The sequence below is a fragment of the Molossus molossus genome, unplaced genomic scaffold (assembly GCF_014108415.1).
Source record: "Molossus molossus isolate mMolMol1 unplaced genomic scaffold, mMolMol1.p scaffold_m16_p_2, whole genome shotgun sequence".
NCBI lineage: Eukaryota > Metazoa > Chordata > Mammalia > Chiroptera > Molossidae > Molossus > Molossus molossus.
In genome coordinates this window covers 1248110-1264757 of record NW_023425355.1, presented here as the reverse complement: position 1 = coordinate 1264757, position 16648 = coordinate 1248110, and the positions used below count along the sequence as shown (strand labels likewise).

Genomic DNA, 16648 nt, shown 5'->3' with positions numbered 1-16648 from the left:
ACACAATGAACCCTAAGAGGCCCATATCAAGAAACTTCATAATTAAATGGCGAAGCTTAAAGACAAAAAGAGAATCTTAAAAGCCACAAGAGAAAGACAGTTAGTTACCTATGAGGGAGCCCCCATAAAACTGCCAGCTGATTTCTCAACAGAAACATTTCAGGCCAGAAGGGATTGCCATGAAATATTCAAAGTGATGAAAATCCAGTACCTACAACCAAATCTATTTTATCCATCAAGGCTATCTCTTACAATTAAAGGAGAAATAAAGAGCTTCCCAGACAGAATAAGCTGAAGGAGTATGCTACCACCAAATCAGTATTATAAGAAATATTAAAGGGCTTGCTTGAGGAGGAAGGAGGAGGAGGAGGAGGAGGAGGAGGAGGAGGAGGAGGAGGAGGAGGAGGAAGAGGAGGAGGAACATAGTTAAAAAATAAAATGGCAATAAATACACACCTATCAATAATCACTATAAACGTAAATGGCTTAAATGATCCAATCAAAAGACATAGGGTAACTGAATGGATTATAATATAAGACCCATATATATGATGTCTATGAGAGACCCACCTCAGAACAAAAGATACACACAGCCTAACAGTAAAGTGATGCAAAAATATATTTCATGCAAATGGAAAGGAAAAAAAGCTGGAGTAGCAATACTTATATCTGACAAAATAGACTTTAAAACAAAGGCTATAATAGAGACAAAAAAGACACTACATAATGATAAAGGGAGCAATCCCACAAGAGGACACAACCATTGTTAACATTTATGCATCTAACATAGGAGCATCTAAATATGTAAAGCAAATCTTGATGGACATAAAGTGAGAGGTTGACAGTAATACAGTCACAGTGGGGCATTTTAACACACCATTGAAATCAATGGATAGATCTTTCATAGAGAAAATGAAGGGCCTTCGGCCTGTAGTCCAGAGAGACCCAGGTTCGGTTCCCGCTAAGGGCATGTACCTCAGTTGCAGTTTGTCCCTGGCCCTGGTTGCAGCCGTGCGGGTAGCAGCCACTCGATGTGTCCCTTTCACGTTGATGTTTCTCTCTCTCTCTCTCTCTCTCTCTCTCTCTCTCTCTCTCTCTCTCTCTCTCCCTCCCACTCTATCTGAACAAAAAAATGGAAAAATGTCCTCGGGTGAGGATAAAAAAAGAAAAAGAAAATGAAGGGCTTAAGTGACACAATAGCTCAGATGGATTTAAATGATATCTTCAGAGCATTTCACTTCAAAGCAGCAGAATATACATTCTTTTTAAGCACACATGGAACATTTTCTAGGATAGACCACATGTTAGAACACAAAACAAATTTCAATAAATTTAAGAAGATTAAAATCATATCAGGCATCTTCTCTGACTGTAATAGCATGAAACTAGAATACAATCACAAGAATAAAACATGAAAAACACACAAAAACACGGACACTGAATAACATGTTACTAAACAATGAATGGGTTAACAATAAGATCAATGAAGAAATCAAGATACCTTGAAACAAATGAAAATGAGAACCCAACAACTCAAAATTTATGGTACACAGGAAAAGCAGTCATAAGAGGGAAATTCATAGCTTACCTCAAGAAATGAGAAAATCTCAAAAAATCTAAGTTTACACTTCAAGGTACTTGAAAAAGTACAACAAGGAAAGAGTAGAAAGAAGGAAATAATACAGATCAGAACAGAAATATATGAAATAAAGTCTAAAAAATTATACAAAAGATCAATAAAACCAAGAGTTTGTTCTTTGAAAAGATAAACAAGACTGACAAACCTTTAACAATATTCATAAAGAAAAAAAAAGAGAGGACCCAAAAAAATAAAATCAGAAATGAAAGAGAAGTAACAACTGACACCAAAGAAATATAAAGGATTGTAAGAAAATATTATGAACCACTATATGCCAACAAATTAGAAAATCTGGACAAAATAGATAAATTCTGAGAAACATATAATCTTCAAAAACTCAATTGGGAAGAATCAGAGGATCCAAATAGACACATTACAACTAGTGAAATTGAAGCAGTAATAAGAACTCCTAACAAAGAAAAGTCCTGGACTGGATGGCTTCACAGGTGAATTTTACCAAACATTCAAAGAACTAACACCTGTACTTCTCAACTATTCCAAAAAATTCAAGAGGAGGGAAGACTCCCAGCCTCATTTTATGAGGCCAGTATTATCCTAATTCCAAAACCAGATAAAGACCTGTCAAAAAAAGAAAGTTATAGGCCCATGTTCCTGATGAACAGAGATACTAAAATCCTCAACAAAATATTAGCAAACCGGATCCAGCAATATATTAAAAAATCATACACCACGATCAAGTGGGATTTATTCCAAGGATGCAAGGTTGGTACAATATCTGCAAATCAAGTAATGTCACACATCACGTAAACAAATTGAAAGATAAAAATGATATGATAATATCAATGGACACAGAAAAAGCATTCGACAAAATCCAACACCCATTTTTGATTAAAAAAAAAACATGCTTTACACAGTGCCCTGTATGTATCCTTTTAATTTAACCATATTATATTGGAGATCCTTTCACAATGCACTATATTGAACCAATTATCTACTGGTAAGCATTTAATTTGTTTCTAAACTTTTATAAAGGTATTTCTTTTTGTTTGTATTATTTTTTATTATTATTTTATTTTTGTTACAGATGTTTCTCCTTTTTTCCCCTTTGACACCCTCCTTCCCATCCCCTCCCACCCCGTCTCTAGCTTTGTTGTCCATGTCCATTGGTTATGCGTACATGCATATAAGTTCTGTGGTTTATCTCTTCCCTCACCCCCCACCCCCTCTTCTGAGGGTTGTCAGTCTGTACCCTACTTCCACATCTCTGGGTCTATCCTGTTCCTCAGACTGTTATGTTCATTATATTTCACAAATAAGTGAGATCGTGTGGTATTTGTCTTTCTCTGCTTGGCTTGTTTCGCTTAGGATAATACTTTCCAGGTCCCTCCATGTCGTCTCAAAGGATAAGAGATCTTTCTTTCTTACAGCTGCATAGTACTCTTTTTTTAAATTAATTATTTTCACTGAGGTAACTTTAGTTAATAACATTATATAAATTTCAGGTGTACAATATAATTCGATATCTGCATACTCTATTGTGTGCTCACCACCAAAAGTCTAGTTTCCATCAGTTACCATATATTTGATCCCCTTTACTCATTTTACCCTCCTTCAGCCCCTTTCCACTCTGGTAACCACCATTCTGTTGTCTGTATCTATGAGTTTGCTTCTGTTTTGTTAGTTCATTTTTACTTCTTTCTTTTATATTCCACATATGGGTGAAATCACATAGTTTTTGTCCTTTTCCATCTGAGTTATTTCACTTAGCATAATACCATCAAGATCCATCCATGTTGTCACAAATGACAGTATTTCATCTTTTTAATAGCTGAGTAGTATTCCATTGTATATGTGTACACCTCTTCTTTATCCATTCATCTGTCGAAAAACATTTTGGTTGTTTCCATATCTGGGCTATTGTTAATAATGCTGCTATGAAAATAGGGGTACATGTATCTTTTCAAATTAGTGTTTTCATAATCCTCAGATAAATACCCAGAGGAGGAATTGCTGGTAGTTCGACTCTTAATTTTTTGAGGAAACTTCATACTGTTTTCCATAGAGTCTGTACAAATTTGCAATCCCACCAACAGTTTATAAGGGTGCCCTTTCCTGCACCTCTTCTCCATACACTTACTTATCTCTTATCTTGTTGAGGACAGCTATTCTAACAAGTGTGAAGTGATAGCTCATTGTGGTTTTAATTTGCATTTCCCTGATGATTATTGATGTTGAACATCTTTTCATGTGCCAGTTGGCCATCTGTATGCCTTCTTTGGAAAAATGTTTCTTCAGATCCTCTGCCCATTTTTTAATTAGGTTGTTTTTGTTGTTGTTGAGATATATTAGTTCTTTTTAGATTTTAGAAATTAATCCCTTATCAGAAGTATTATTTGCAAATATCTTCTCCCATTCAGGAGACTGCTTTTTCGTTTTGTTGAATTTTTTTTTTCCTGTGCAAAAGAAAAGCTATTTCTTAAGACCTCATCCAGAGTGTCCCTGCTCAGCAGAAGGGAAATTTTAAAAACCTGAATTTTGTTATATTCTTTTTCACTAAAAATTGCATTTACTGTGATTTTGTTTTCTAATTACAAAAGTAATATATTTCATTTGTAGAAAATGTGGAAAATATTTTTAAAAACAAAAAAAAGATCACTCATATTTCAAACACCAGTTAACATTTTGATTAATGTTCTTCTAGCATTTTTCCTATTCACATATCTATACTTTACAAAAGGTCTATTCTCATATTTGAGGAAGAATTATATAATAAATTATAGTAAAAAACAGTAATAGCTTACCATATTTTAGTCACTAAAGCACCTTAAATATCTAATTGCATTTAATGCACACAAAAACCCTAAGAAGTATGGACTATTCTCCTCATTTTACAGATAAGAAAATTGAGGCACAAAGAATTGCTCAGAGTCACACAGCTTCGGAAGTATTAGAACTTGTATATGAGCCTAGATATATTGGACCTCAGGCCATGCTCTTCCTCACTGTACTCTGTTGCCTCTGCCAGTCTTCAATGTCTAGAACTGATGACCCAGCAATTCCATTTGCAGCTCTGTGCTTCACAGAAATTTGTACATGTGCCCAAGGAGACAAATCCAAGAATGTTCATTGCAATTGACTGAATTCAGTAGCAAAAAATCAGGACTGATCCGAATATCCATACAGATATAAATGGATAAGTAAAACACAGAATATCCAATATAAAGACATACTATAGCTCTGGCTGGGTGGCTCAGTTGGCTGGAGCATCGTCCCATTCACCAAAATGTTGTGGGTTCAATTCCTGGTCAGGGCACATATGAAAGGCAACTGACTGCTCTCTCTGTCTCTCCCCCCCTCCCCCCGCCCCTCAAAATCAATACTAACATGTCCTTGAGTGAGAATTAGAAAAAAGAGATACTATAGAGCAGTTAAATGAACTGAACTAGAGTTAAGTGGATAGATCTCAAAAACAACATTAAATGAAAGAAGCAGGTTGCAAGATGATATATACATCATGGTGCCATTTGTGTAAATTAAAATAAATAACACTCATCCCCCTCTCCAACCAAATCTTGTTTTTGATTACTGTGAAAATGAACTGGAAATATATCCATCAAATTCATAATGATGGATGCCTTTAGGGAATTGGGAGCAGGATAGGACTGGGTATGAGGGTCACAGAACATTAAATTTATCTATAATAATTTATTTTTAAGAAAGACATAAAGCTAAGAAAAAATCTTAACTGATTTCAATTCTGAATGGTAGGAATATGTGTATTTGTTATATTTTTCCTCTGTTACTATACTATACTTAAAAATACTATCAGCTAATGTTCACCGAGCATTTACTATGTACAGATATAATTCTAAGTGTTTCACATGGGTTGACTCATTAAATACTTACAAGTACCCAATCAAGTAAGTAGCACATTAGCTTCATTTTTCAGATGATGGAATTTGAACTTCCCTGGGTTACACAGTTAGTAAGTGGTGGGTGTATCTGATTCCAGCAGCCATGCATTTGCCTTAAATCGCCTTTAAACTTCTCAAAATTCTTAAAATCTAGATAAAACAGCATAAAACCAAATTCCTAAATACTAAGAAAATGCAAAGTAGAGAATGAACCCAACTGTGCAGTGTTAATCTACCTGCCAGCTTCTCTATTTGCTATCTTAGTCTAGGGGTGGTGGTGAGGGCTCCCCTCTGGAGCTGAGCTAGCTGAGAGGGGCTGCTCTCTTGAGAGAATCAAAACCCAAAACTGTGCTTCCCCTCAAAAACAAAACATCAGGTGGAACAAAATGAGACAGGCCCAGTTGGGGGCATTGAAAGGCACACATTCAATTTGAGCCTGTGTGTGAACTGGAGTTCACAGGCGTTAGCTAAGCCTCGTTCCTAGACTACAAAAGGTTGAGCAGGGAGGAGCTGGCAGCCAAGTAGGGTAGAAAAATGAAACTGGAAAGAAAGAGGGAAACCTTTTGGCTTCTTCCTAAGGCAGAATGAAGTATGTATCCAGTGCTTGAGTAATACGGTAGTAGGAGAAAAAGGAGGGATACAAGGGACAGGGGTGTTTCTATAGCTTTCTTTCTGCTGTAGCCTCTGCTTTTGGTAGAGTAATCCTCCTGTTCTCTGGAGTCATCATGAAAGCAGCTCCTAGGCTTTAAGCAGAAATCACAGACAAGGAAATAGTGGGGTGGGAGGAGATGAATACTGCTCTGCTGGAAAGAGAGTCTGAAGAGCAATAGGCAATCATTTGAGGAACAAAAACGTACTGGGAGGCTGTGCAGTACAGTGGTGAAGAGCTCAGACTCCAGAGCCAGGCTGTCTGGGTCTGAATCCTGGCTCTGCCACTTATTCATTCTGCCAACTTGGGCAAGCCATCTGTGAAATGGGGATAATAGAACTGTTGAGGATACAGATGAGTAAGTGCATTTAAAGCACTTTGAACAGTGCTGGACACATAGTAATCACTCTATGAATGTTTGTTATCATCATCATCATTATAACGGAGTACAATTTGTTTCTAGGCACTGTGCAGGAACTGGAGATGGAGATAACTACTGGACACAGTATTTGCCCTTGCATTTAGTTTAGTTGGGGATATGAGTAAATGAATTACAATGCAATATGATAAGGTGTCAGATAACTGTGTGTCAGATACTATAGAATCTCAGAGAAGGAAGTGATTAACTCTGAAGGGGAGGGGTGGCTAGGGAGGACTTCATAGATAGATGACATGGGAGTTGGAGCTTGAAGGAATAGTAGGATTTCATCAGGAAGTCATGTGAGAGAAAGCACATTCCTGGTAGAAGGAATATCTTGATTCGGGACAAAGGAAGGGCAGGTATAGTAAGAAAAGATTGATTAGGGTTCAATCTACAATGATGCTGTGTGCTTTCCTAAGAAATTTGGATCTATAAGCTCTGGGAGGTGTTGCTGTTTTTTAAATTGGGGTGTGTGTGTGTGTGTGTGTGTGTGTGTGTGTGTGTGTGTTTGAAGCAGGGAGATAACATGATTAAAGTTACATTGCTCAAAAATGACTTATCCGAAGGATAGATTATGGATGGAAAAACTGGAGAAAGAAAGACTAGTTGAGCTGCACTGATATCCCCACCCCAACCCACACCTCCTCCTCCAGCGTTCCTTTTATCAATCAACCATTCACTTAGTTGCCCAAGAAAGGACTCTAAGGTCCTCCACATCCCTTCCCTCTCTCTCATCGCTACATCTAATCCATCAGCAAGTCTTGTTGGTTCTATTTCCAAAATGCATTTGGAATCTAGACTAGACTACCACAACAGCTTCCTAACTGGCCACTCCAGTTCCTTCAGTGCACCTCTCTAATCTGTTGTCTACACAAATGCTAGAGTAATTCAACACACACACACTCTGACAAGGACTGAATGGTGTCCCCCTCAAATTCATATGTTGAATCCCTAACACCATTGTGATTGTATATAGAATAAGAAAATAATTAGGATGAAATAAGGTCATAAGGGTAGGACCCTGATCCCACGGGATTAGTGTCCTTAGAAGAAGAGACGTCAGAGCTTACTAGCCCCGCTGTGTGCATGTACTACTGAGAGAAGGCCATGTAAGGGCACAGCCAGAAAGTGGCTGCATGCAGGCCAGGAAGAGAGCCAGAAATTGACCCTAATGGACCTTGCTCTAGGACAACTAGCCCCCAGAACTGTAAGAAAATAAAGTTCTGTTGTTTAAGCCACCCAGCCCCTGTGGTATTTTGTTATGGCAGACACACACACACACACACACACACACACACACACTCATCTAATCTTGGTCTTCCCTTGCTTAAAACCCTTCAATAGCTGCCTGTTACTTGGTGCTCATAAGTCTAAGTCCTCACCATGGCCTAGTAATGACAAGATCCTGTAATTTCTAGCTCCATGACTACCTTTCCAACCTCACCTGCTATGCCTAGATTTCCCAGCTCCACCTCACTGTTTCTCCTTCAGTTCTGCAAAGGGGCACCGCTCTGTTCTCACCTGGGGCCCTCACACAGGGTGCATCCTCTGCCAGGAGAGCTGTTCTTCCAGGCTCTCTGACAAGTTGCCTACAATTGGCCTTTAGAGCTTACCTTTAATTCCCCTGAAGTCTCCCTGACGCTTCCCTAGGTTAGGGCTACTTTCCATGTTATATGCTCTCAACTTCCTCTACTTCTATTTGGCAGACTTCATTAGTTGGATTTAAATAATTAATTTGGTAATTTGTTTAATGTTGTCCCCCAGCTAAAATGTAAGCACTTCAGGGCAGGATTCATGCCAACTTTCTTAACCACTGGATTCCTGAGGGTGTGGCACAGAGTGAGCACACATTACTTGTTGAATGAAGGAACGAGTGAGTGAGTGAATGAGATTATTGCAATGGTCTAGGAAAGACCAGATGTGACACTATGTTGACTAGAAAACAATATACAACTTGTTTCCAAAATAAAAAGCCTTAACGACTACACCTATATATTAGGATTTTAAAGTGTTAGTAGTGTCAGTACAATTTTTAATTAAAAAAAGAGAAGTCACACCCTCATGATCACAACACTTACTGGTGCTATTGATGCAATTACGCCCTCCTCCAATTCATACGTTGAAGCCTTAACCCCTAGTATTATATTTGGAGATGGGGGTCTTTGGCAGATAATTAGCCAGGAAGTTAGAGTCCTCATGATAGGATTAATGCCCTTAAAAAAGATGCCAGAGCTCTCTCTCTCTCTCTCCCTCCCTCCCTCCCTCTGTCCCATGTGAAACCAGAGAGGAGACAGCCATCTACTAGTCAGGAAGAGGGCCTTCACCAGACACTGACCATGCTGGCACCTTGACCCTGGACTTCTAGCATATAGAACTGTGAGAAAAGACATTTCTGTTGTTTAAGCCCCACAGCCTATGGTATTTTGTTATGGCAATTCAAGTTAATGAATGCACTTACTTTTGGCTACAGTATTAGTCTTTGGTTATGCACTGTCCTGTGTCATTTTTACTCATTTTTTCTTGGGTACAGCTTATGTCTCCTCACTAGGCTCTCTCCTAGAAGGCATGAATCTTGTCTTTTAAATCACCAGAAATACCTACAATCAAGTTGGGCACACAGTGGTAGTCAATAAATGCTTATAGAAGGAATGGCAGCAACTGCACAGGTAGATGCTAACTGTTCACAGCTAGAAAAGGATGCTGAGACTCTGGAGTTGGTGTCAGCTTTGTCACAGATGTCCTAAGGGTCTCTAAACAAATTAGCATATTTCTCCTTTTCTATCCATTTGTTTCTTCAGCTGTGGCGTTCGTTGCTTACCTCCCTCACAGAGTTTTGGTGAGACCTAAATATCCTCTATTATTTTCACAGCCTTTGTGAGGAAGCAGAGACTAGGTTTTTGAGTCATAAAGCCCTGGTTTAAAATCTCATTTTCTCACTTACTGACACTGATTGGAGCACGCACCTCGTGTGAGGTGCTTTATACACATTGATTCATTCAATCATCAGAGCTATCCAGCAAAGTGCATATGGCGATCACTGTTTTAGGGACGAGAAAACTGACCTTATGAAACCAGGTAAATTATCCAAAGTCTCACTACTAGTTAGACGATCAGAATCCCAGACTCTTTGGCTAAAAAGCTTATATTCTTTTTTTCATGCTACAGGTACCAAAAGAGGATAAAGGTTAATGTTCAGAAAAATAACCTACATTAGATTTTGCAAGACTCCATTCATCAGAGACAAAAGTTCTTGCCTTTCTTTGGAGAAACAAGAAGCTGCCACCTTAATATTTAAGTAATGTATGGCCAGTCAGAATCAAGTTTTCAAAAAGAACCATGACCCAGAATAGATTTTCAGCAATTTCACTAGGCGGAGGGTGCTATGGGGACAGCGTGTAGCTCTTATGTACTTCTGCATTCTTAGAACCTAGCAGTGTGCCTGGCTCTAGGAGGCACGCAATAACTATTTGTGAAAAGAATTTTTATCCAGTGAAGTGCAGGGGCTGGAAGAGTACATTCTGTGGCCTGCTATCGTGGCCTCTAGAAAGGTGTAGCTATAGAGATTAGGCCCAAAAGAGTCAGTGACATAGATACTGAGATTTCAAACTGAAGTTTATTTCTGATACGAAATATGAAACAACAGTCCCTGGTGGTAATTTCCCCAAAGACTGGAGTCAGACACTCAATGAAAGGAATACAAGTGAACTTGCATGTAATTTACAAATGGTTTATGTCAAACTGCATTTTCTGTCATCTATCCTCTGGTGATTTTCAAAGCAAAAATTGATTACTGCCCTAAAGGTTATTGCATAATTTATAAAAATGATAAAAATTTATCTTCTCTTTCTTAAGAAGAAAACCATAGGCAGCACCACATTATGCTATGAAAGCCGTTCAGCACAGACCACTCATATCTTCATTACTGCCATATAAAGTGTTTGATCAATCATGTTTAGGTTCTACCGTAAAATTTAAAATGTGAGGTCTACCTATCCATATTAGCCAGTGCCACTAAAGTTCCCAGGACACCAGCCCTATGCTGTCAACATGAGGACTGTCCTGTTCAAATTGCACTTTTTTGGATTTCAATTATCTAGAGGCCTTCCAAGTAGAAATCTGTGTTACTGAAAATTCAAACCAAGTGCAGTTTTTCCTGCTTCTCATAAACACAATTAGGGTCCAGTGGCAGTGACATACTTAAGAGTAGAGGAGGCTGGGGTGACAGAGAGCAGAACTGTGAACATCCATTCCTAAGTCACAGGCAGGAATTCTGCTTTGTAAGCCGATCCTTTATAGAGTAGTAATTTATAAATGGAAAGAGATATGAGACTCATCATTCAGCAAGACACTAGATAAGCATCACAGCTTAATAAGAATTTTCAAATCTATCAGGCCTTTTCTTGTCATTGCCTTAAAATATCATGTCCTATATTTAAAAATGGCAGTGTAATCATGAGTAGAAATATCCAAACTCAATATTAGTATAACTTATATTCGCAAGTGATGGTAAAAAGAACTGTCCACCACGCTTTAATCAGCTTTTGCACATGCTGTTCCCTCTGCTTGGAATTCTCTTTCCCCCTCTTCTGTCTGCCTGCTGAAATCCTACCCATCCTTTAGGATATAGCTCAAATATCATCTCCTGTGTGAGCCCTTCTGATCCCTCCTGAGAGAATTAATCATTCCTTTATCTACACTCACAGAGCTCTTTGCAAGGAAACTCTACTCTCACACCCCTTTGTAATTTTTTTCTTTCTCACACTGTACTCTGAGCTCTGCAAGGCAGGGAACACCTCTGATTTATCTTGGTATCCCCGGCACACTGCCTGTGTATAGCTGTAGTCAGTTAATGATTGATGACCACTTTGAAAAATAAATCTATTAACAAATTACAGAGAATATTATAGAAGCCTGACAAGACTTTGCATATAGTATGTACTTAATGAAGGTTTGCTGACACTGACTGTAGTAAAAATGGTGCTTCTGCTATGTCAAGGCTCTAGATAGCAATGGTTGGGAGCCCCTTCATGGTGCCACGCAGCAGGCAGTAACCCTCCACAAACATCCTTGTGATGATCCACACATTGAATGGTACATGTGCCCCAAATCATCACCCTCACTGGCTTGCCAGAGGGCATGAAATGCCCCATTATTAGTCACTTCTTCAAGTTAAAGCATTTGCTACAGAAGTTCCCTGCTAGATGGCTTTCAGACAGAAGAAAAATACATCAGAAGTCCCCTATAGATCATTCATGCCCCTTTCCTTCCAACTACAATCTGTAACCCGGAGAGAATTCGGAACACAGAAAAAGGTCCTTAAAAACAGTTCCGATCGAGCCCAATTTAAATTGTCCTTGTAATCACAGCAGATAATCCCTGTTAGCTTAGAGTCACACATTTTACTGTTTGCACAGTCCCGTGAGGCACAAATCAAAAGAAGGAAGAAACATCTGTAACAAAAGTTAATTACTAAAAAAAAAGAAGGTAAAATAAAAAAAGGTTGAGTGAACACTATTAACATTTTCTGGTATCAAAATACTAACAAAATTTAAAATCTGCTTTTTAACCATAGCTATTTTCAAAATCGTACTCTTTCTCTGGTGTGGGAGAGTAAAATCCCTTTTCTGTTCTAACAAGGGCTGTGTAGAAGAAAACTTGTTTTGTAGCGTGAAAGTTCCACTTCTGGTGCAAATACACCGGCTTGTAGACCCTCTGTATATAATCACCAGTTAGAAACCAGTTAGACAGATACCAGACTCCCTGAGCATGCTAGGTAAGAGTAGCTGAGGTGATCATTCCATAATATTTGAAAACCAGGATGTTTAGTGACTCACTGATTATTTAGGGAGTTCTTATTATTGGTAGTTTAACAAATTAGGTAGCAGGACAGAGCTAAAATCTGTTGATTTTAGCTGGAACAAAGAAAGACTAGTTGCTTTCAAATCATTGTTAGTGCTATTTGAACAGTAAAATAATCAAGAGTCCAGAGATAAGCTGAGTTTCTCAACATAATCCCCTTCTACCTTTGTTAGCCTGGGGAGGCGTGAGCGAAGGACAATGCCAACACAAGTGGATATGTACAGTGAAGAAAGCAAAGGAGGGTCTGAACAGTGGGTGAAAAGTTAACTTACTTCACTTAAACCACCATATTAAAACCAGATGTGTCAAAAATGTGGGATGAGAAAAACTGGTGTTACTGATAGCGTGAACAAACGCTCTGTGCTTTCCTCCCAATACAGTATCATTACAGGGTGCCAGAGGTGTCATTTTGTTTCATTTCACATGTAGCACATTCTCAACGAGTTAAACTGTTTCTAATCTTGTGTAATTAGATAGGTCTCGCTACATCCCTCAGTTGAAGGATTTTATGAGCTGCCTTGTTCTGTCTCCCTTTTGTGACAGCTTCTTTGGGGCTGGAAACTAACATTTGCTAACATTTCTTCCCTTCTGGCACCTGTCAGCTGGATGAGCTCTGGGAAAAGGAGGATGGGGAGGGAAGGAATGCAGCATTCCTTCCCCCCATGCCCTGGTATTAGAGCCATCTTTGTCTCTACGTAGGGATTATTCCGTTCTGGAAAGTGCTGTTAAGTACACACTCAAAATAAGCAATGGGCAGATGGATGAATGGGATGACGAAGTTCTTGCTTTTTTATTTCATTTTATCACAAATTTCAAGCTCCTCTGTTTACTAAGTGCAGTGCCTAAGTGAGGTGCCAACCAGAGATGCAAGTCCTTAAATATAGTCCGTGGATGCCCCAGCCCGCAAAGTGAATTCAGCCTGGCTCTTTGATCTTCCCGTCTGGTCACACTGGGCACAGCCCAACCCTGTTCCACCACCGCTTTCTCCTCACTTCAGAGCAGAGTTTGAGGAGTCATCAGATATTTGACATTGGAATCAAAGGCTATCTAAACACCAGGGCGTTTACTTCAATGCAGAAGTAATAACAGCATGTTGGAACTAAGAGTTTTTTCCTTCAAAAGGCTTTAAAGCTATTCCCCCCCCCTCCCCAACAGCTTTTTTAGGGTCATTTCTTGACCATGCTATGATGTATTTGTGAGGCTGCTGCCTGGCAAATGCTCTCCATGTGTAGACTGGGAAATCCAGAATTAAGGCCAATTTATGCTTCTATGCCTTGGGACTTGGGCATGATTGATTATATGCAGGGCCTGACCTCTCACCACAAATTTCTGTGGTTTTTGTCCAATAATGAGAAAAGACAACTGAAGGAGTGAAGTCTACAACAGAAATGGTGAGTGACAGGGCCACCTGATGTCCCTTTAGTACTTTACAGTTTATAAACCGCTTGCACAGTGGTCCTTGTTCATAGATAGGCAGCGCACACTCCTATTTCACCCAAGCAACTGGGCTGCAGAAATGAGAGCCAGGCTGGCACAGCCTCGGAGGCCTGGGTTTCTCATGCTGGGGGTGGGGCAGTGTGTGGGTAAGCACTTCGCCTTCCAGGAATAGTACTGCTCTGAGACTCTTCTGTAGACTGACTGGAACAGAGATTAAGCCAAGGGTTCTCTTTGCATTCCACGGAGCAGTTTGCTCATGCTTTCACTACAGATCAGGCTCAAGAATTCCTTTGCCAGCTGAGAATCTGAATGTTGCTTTGGCTGGAAGACAGTATCTTATTTATTCTCATAAATCCCCTCCTCTTCTTGTCCCTGATTATTTTCACCCTAAAATGGAAGGGGGGAATTATGTGAGCATTTGGGTACTGGATCGCAGCCACCCTTGGCAATCTTTGTTGATCTTTAAGATTCTCACCAGCATTGATTAAAGAACAGTGAGTCATGCAGAGCAACATACAAGTCTCTCGTTCTTTCAGAAAAGTAGTTACTCAAAAGTGCTGCTAAGAAAAACAAAACAAAACTATAGTTCAAGGGAAAGAAAAGTTCTAAGAGCAAAAGAGTGCTTTAAACAAGCCAAGAAGATGTTGAAGGAGAGGGTGATTATCTGCAAGCGATGAAAAAGTGGCTTATACATTTTAGATTTCCTCTCCAGCTCCGATTTTTAGACCGAAACATCTTTTCTCCAGGAGAAGTTAGAAAGGAGGAGTTCGAGTACCTTAGCCCCAGATCACTGCTTGAAACTTCCCAGGAGCTTGGGGAGGTTTGAAGCTCAGCACCCCTGGCCAGAGGGGGGAAGGGACACAAACAGTGCAAAGGAATAAAAGTAAGAAGCAGCTGAGCCTTCCCTTCATTCTAGCCAGTTGTATAGACAGCTGTCTCTTTAATTTAACCCTTTGTTCATACCCCAAATGACAAAGCTCATTTGGCTCATATAAGTCATTTCTGCTAGAGATTGTAGTTGTTATAAACCGAGGGAAAACAGAGGTTAAGGGAGGTTATGTGGGAAAAACTTGACAAAGATAATTTTTTTTCTCTCTCAAAACATGCACATGAGACAGAACGCCTAAGGAAGGTTACATCCAAAGACATAGTAACTGTTGTAATCAAAGGAAGTCTTGAGGAGGGAGGATGGGCGACAAAGGCTTGGGGACAGTTTTGCTTCTACTGTAATTCTCAAGGCTAATTGTGTAAATGGGAGTTTCTTACTCAAGAATGGCCATTTGTAGATGCACGTGAGTTTATTTTCCACACCACCAACCCAGCAATACTTTCAACAGCTCTGACCAATAGAGAGGACCTTAATTACTCACCGACTTAGAGAGTAGCAGTGTAAATATGCAAACTGTTTTCCTTGAAGTGGACTTAGAATCGCAATAGTTGGGTGTTCAGGCTGGAAGCGACTTTAAAGCGCATTCTAGTTACGCCCTGAACGGGACAAGGGAATGTAAGACCAGAGAAGGGGTGTGAATTGCCTAGGATTGCATGACCTAGTGAAGATGCCATTAGAAAGCAACCCTGCAGGGACCCATAAATGTACCCACTGTGGAAAACTCTGTGTGTTCTTCTGGCTATTTCGGTTGCTGCCCCATGACAACGTTGGCAGGCCCAGTGCCTGAGCACAGCCTTGGTCATAACAGAGGGAGTCTTATCCTGTCCTCCTGACCTAGCTGGAGAAGAGCCACTCTGCCATTTGCAGCCTGCCTTCGGTTTGATGGCCCGCAAGATGAGGACATCAGGGAGAACAGTGCCTCCAAAGGCAGCACCGCTGCTGTGACAATGTTGCAGGCACTAGCCTGCAAGTTCCAGGAGCAGAAAATACGTCTTCATTTAAAGAATTGAGGGAACCGATATGCATAAAATGCTTAACATTTGGAAACCATATTTGTATGGAATTTCTACATGGAAGTCCTTATACAAGTTAGGAAGCATTCTAATAATGGTGGGCTCAACAGCTGGAAGCCCAGCATCTGCCTCCACAGAACGTTGGCGGCACCACTGCAGCTCCCCTCATGCTTCTCTCTAGCCCACCACCCCACCTTCCTCCCAGAGGTGCCCACAATCAAGACCTTTAAGAAGCCACTGCCTTGCATTTCTTTATCATCTACCTACATATGCGAGTACTCTAAACAACATATTCTTCAGTTTTGCTTGGTTTTGAACTTTAAATATCAGTATCATACTAAATATGTCTGCATTTTTTTTGTCAAAATGGTGTCTGAGAACCTTTTACATTATTATCTATACCAGCGGTTCATTCATTGTCATTGCTGCCTAGTATTGCAAATCTACCATAGCAGAGACACTTTACTGGTAAGCAGGTGTGGTTTCTAGTTGTTTTTGTTTTGTTTTGGGTTTTTTTTGCTGTTTGGAACGATGTAGCTATAAACTTTCTTTATAATATACTTGCCCAAGTTTCTTTAAGGTTGGTTTCTAGGAGTGGAATCAATGAGTTGTAAAGTACACACGTGTTCAAATTTGTTAGATAATGCCAAATTGTCTCCAAATCCATTGCCCAGTATACACTCCACATTCTCATTAACAGTATTGTCTAATTTTAATTATTTTTTTAATCTGATAGATTAAAGTAGAATTTTGTGTTGTTGCTTTTTTGTCATTCATTGTGGTTTTAATTTGCATTTCCCTGATTAATAATGAGGCTGAGCATCTTTTCACGACTTTTGGCATTCATATTTCCTCTTCTGTGAAAG

At 39.6% G+C, this 16648-nt stretch overlaps 1 protein-coding gene across 4 annotated transcripts in view; it reads right to left on the bottom strand.

Annotated features, from left to right (window-relative positions):
• Window positions 1–16648, bottom strand: part of HDAC8 (histone deacetylase 8) — a 234713-nt gene that overhangs the window by 76028 nt on the left and 142037 nt on the right. Inside the window, exon 10 of one of the 4 annotated variants that reach the window (XM_036270917.1) lies at window positions 14040–14267. The exons of the other annotated variants lie outside the window; for them this stretch is intronic. Coding sequence (XP_036126810.1) covers window positions 14217–14267 — 51 coding nt within the window. The 3' untranslated portion in view covers window positions 14040–14216. Of the gene's footprint in view, window positions 1–14039; window positions 14268–16648 lie in introns of those variants that run through there. 4 annotated transcript variants of the gene reach the window in all.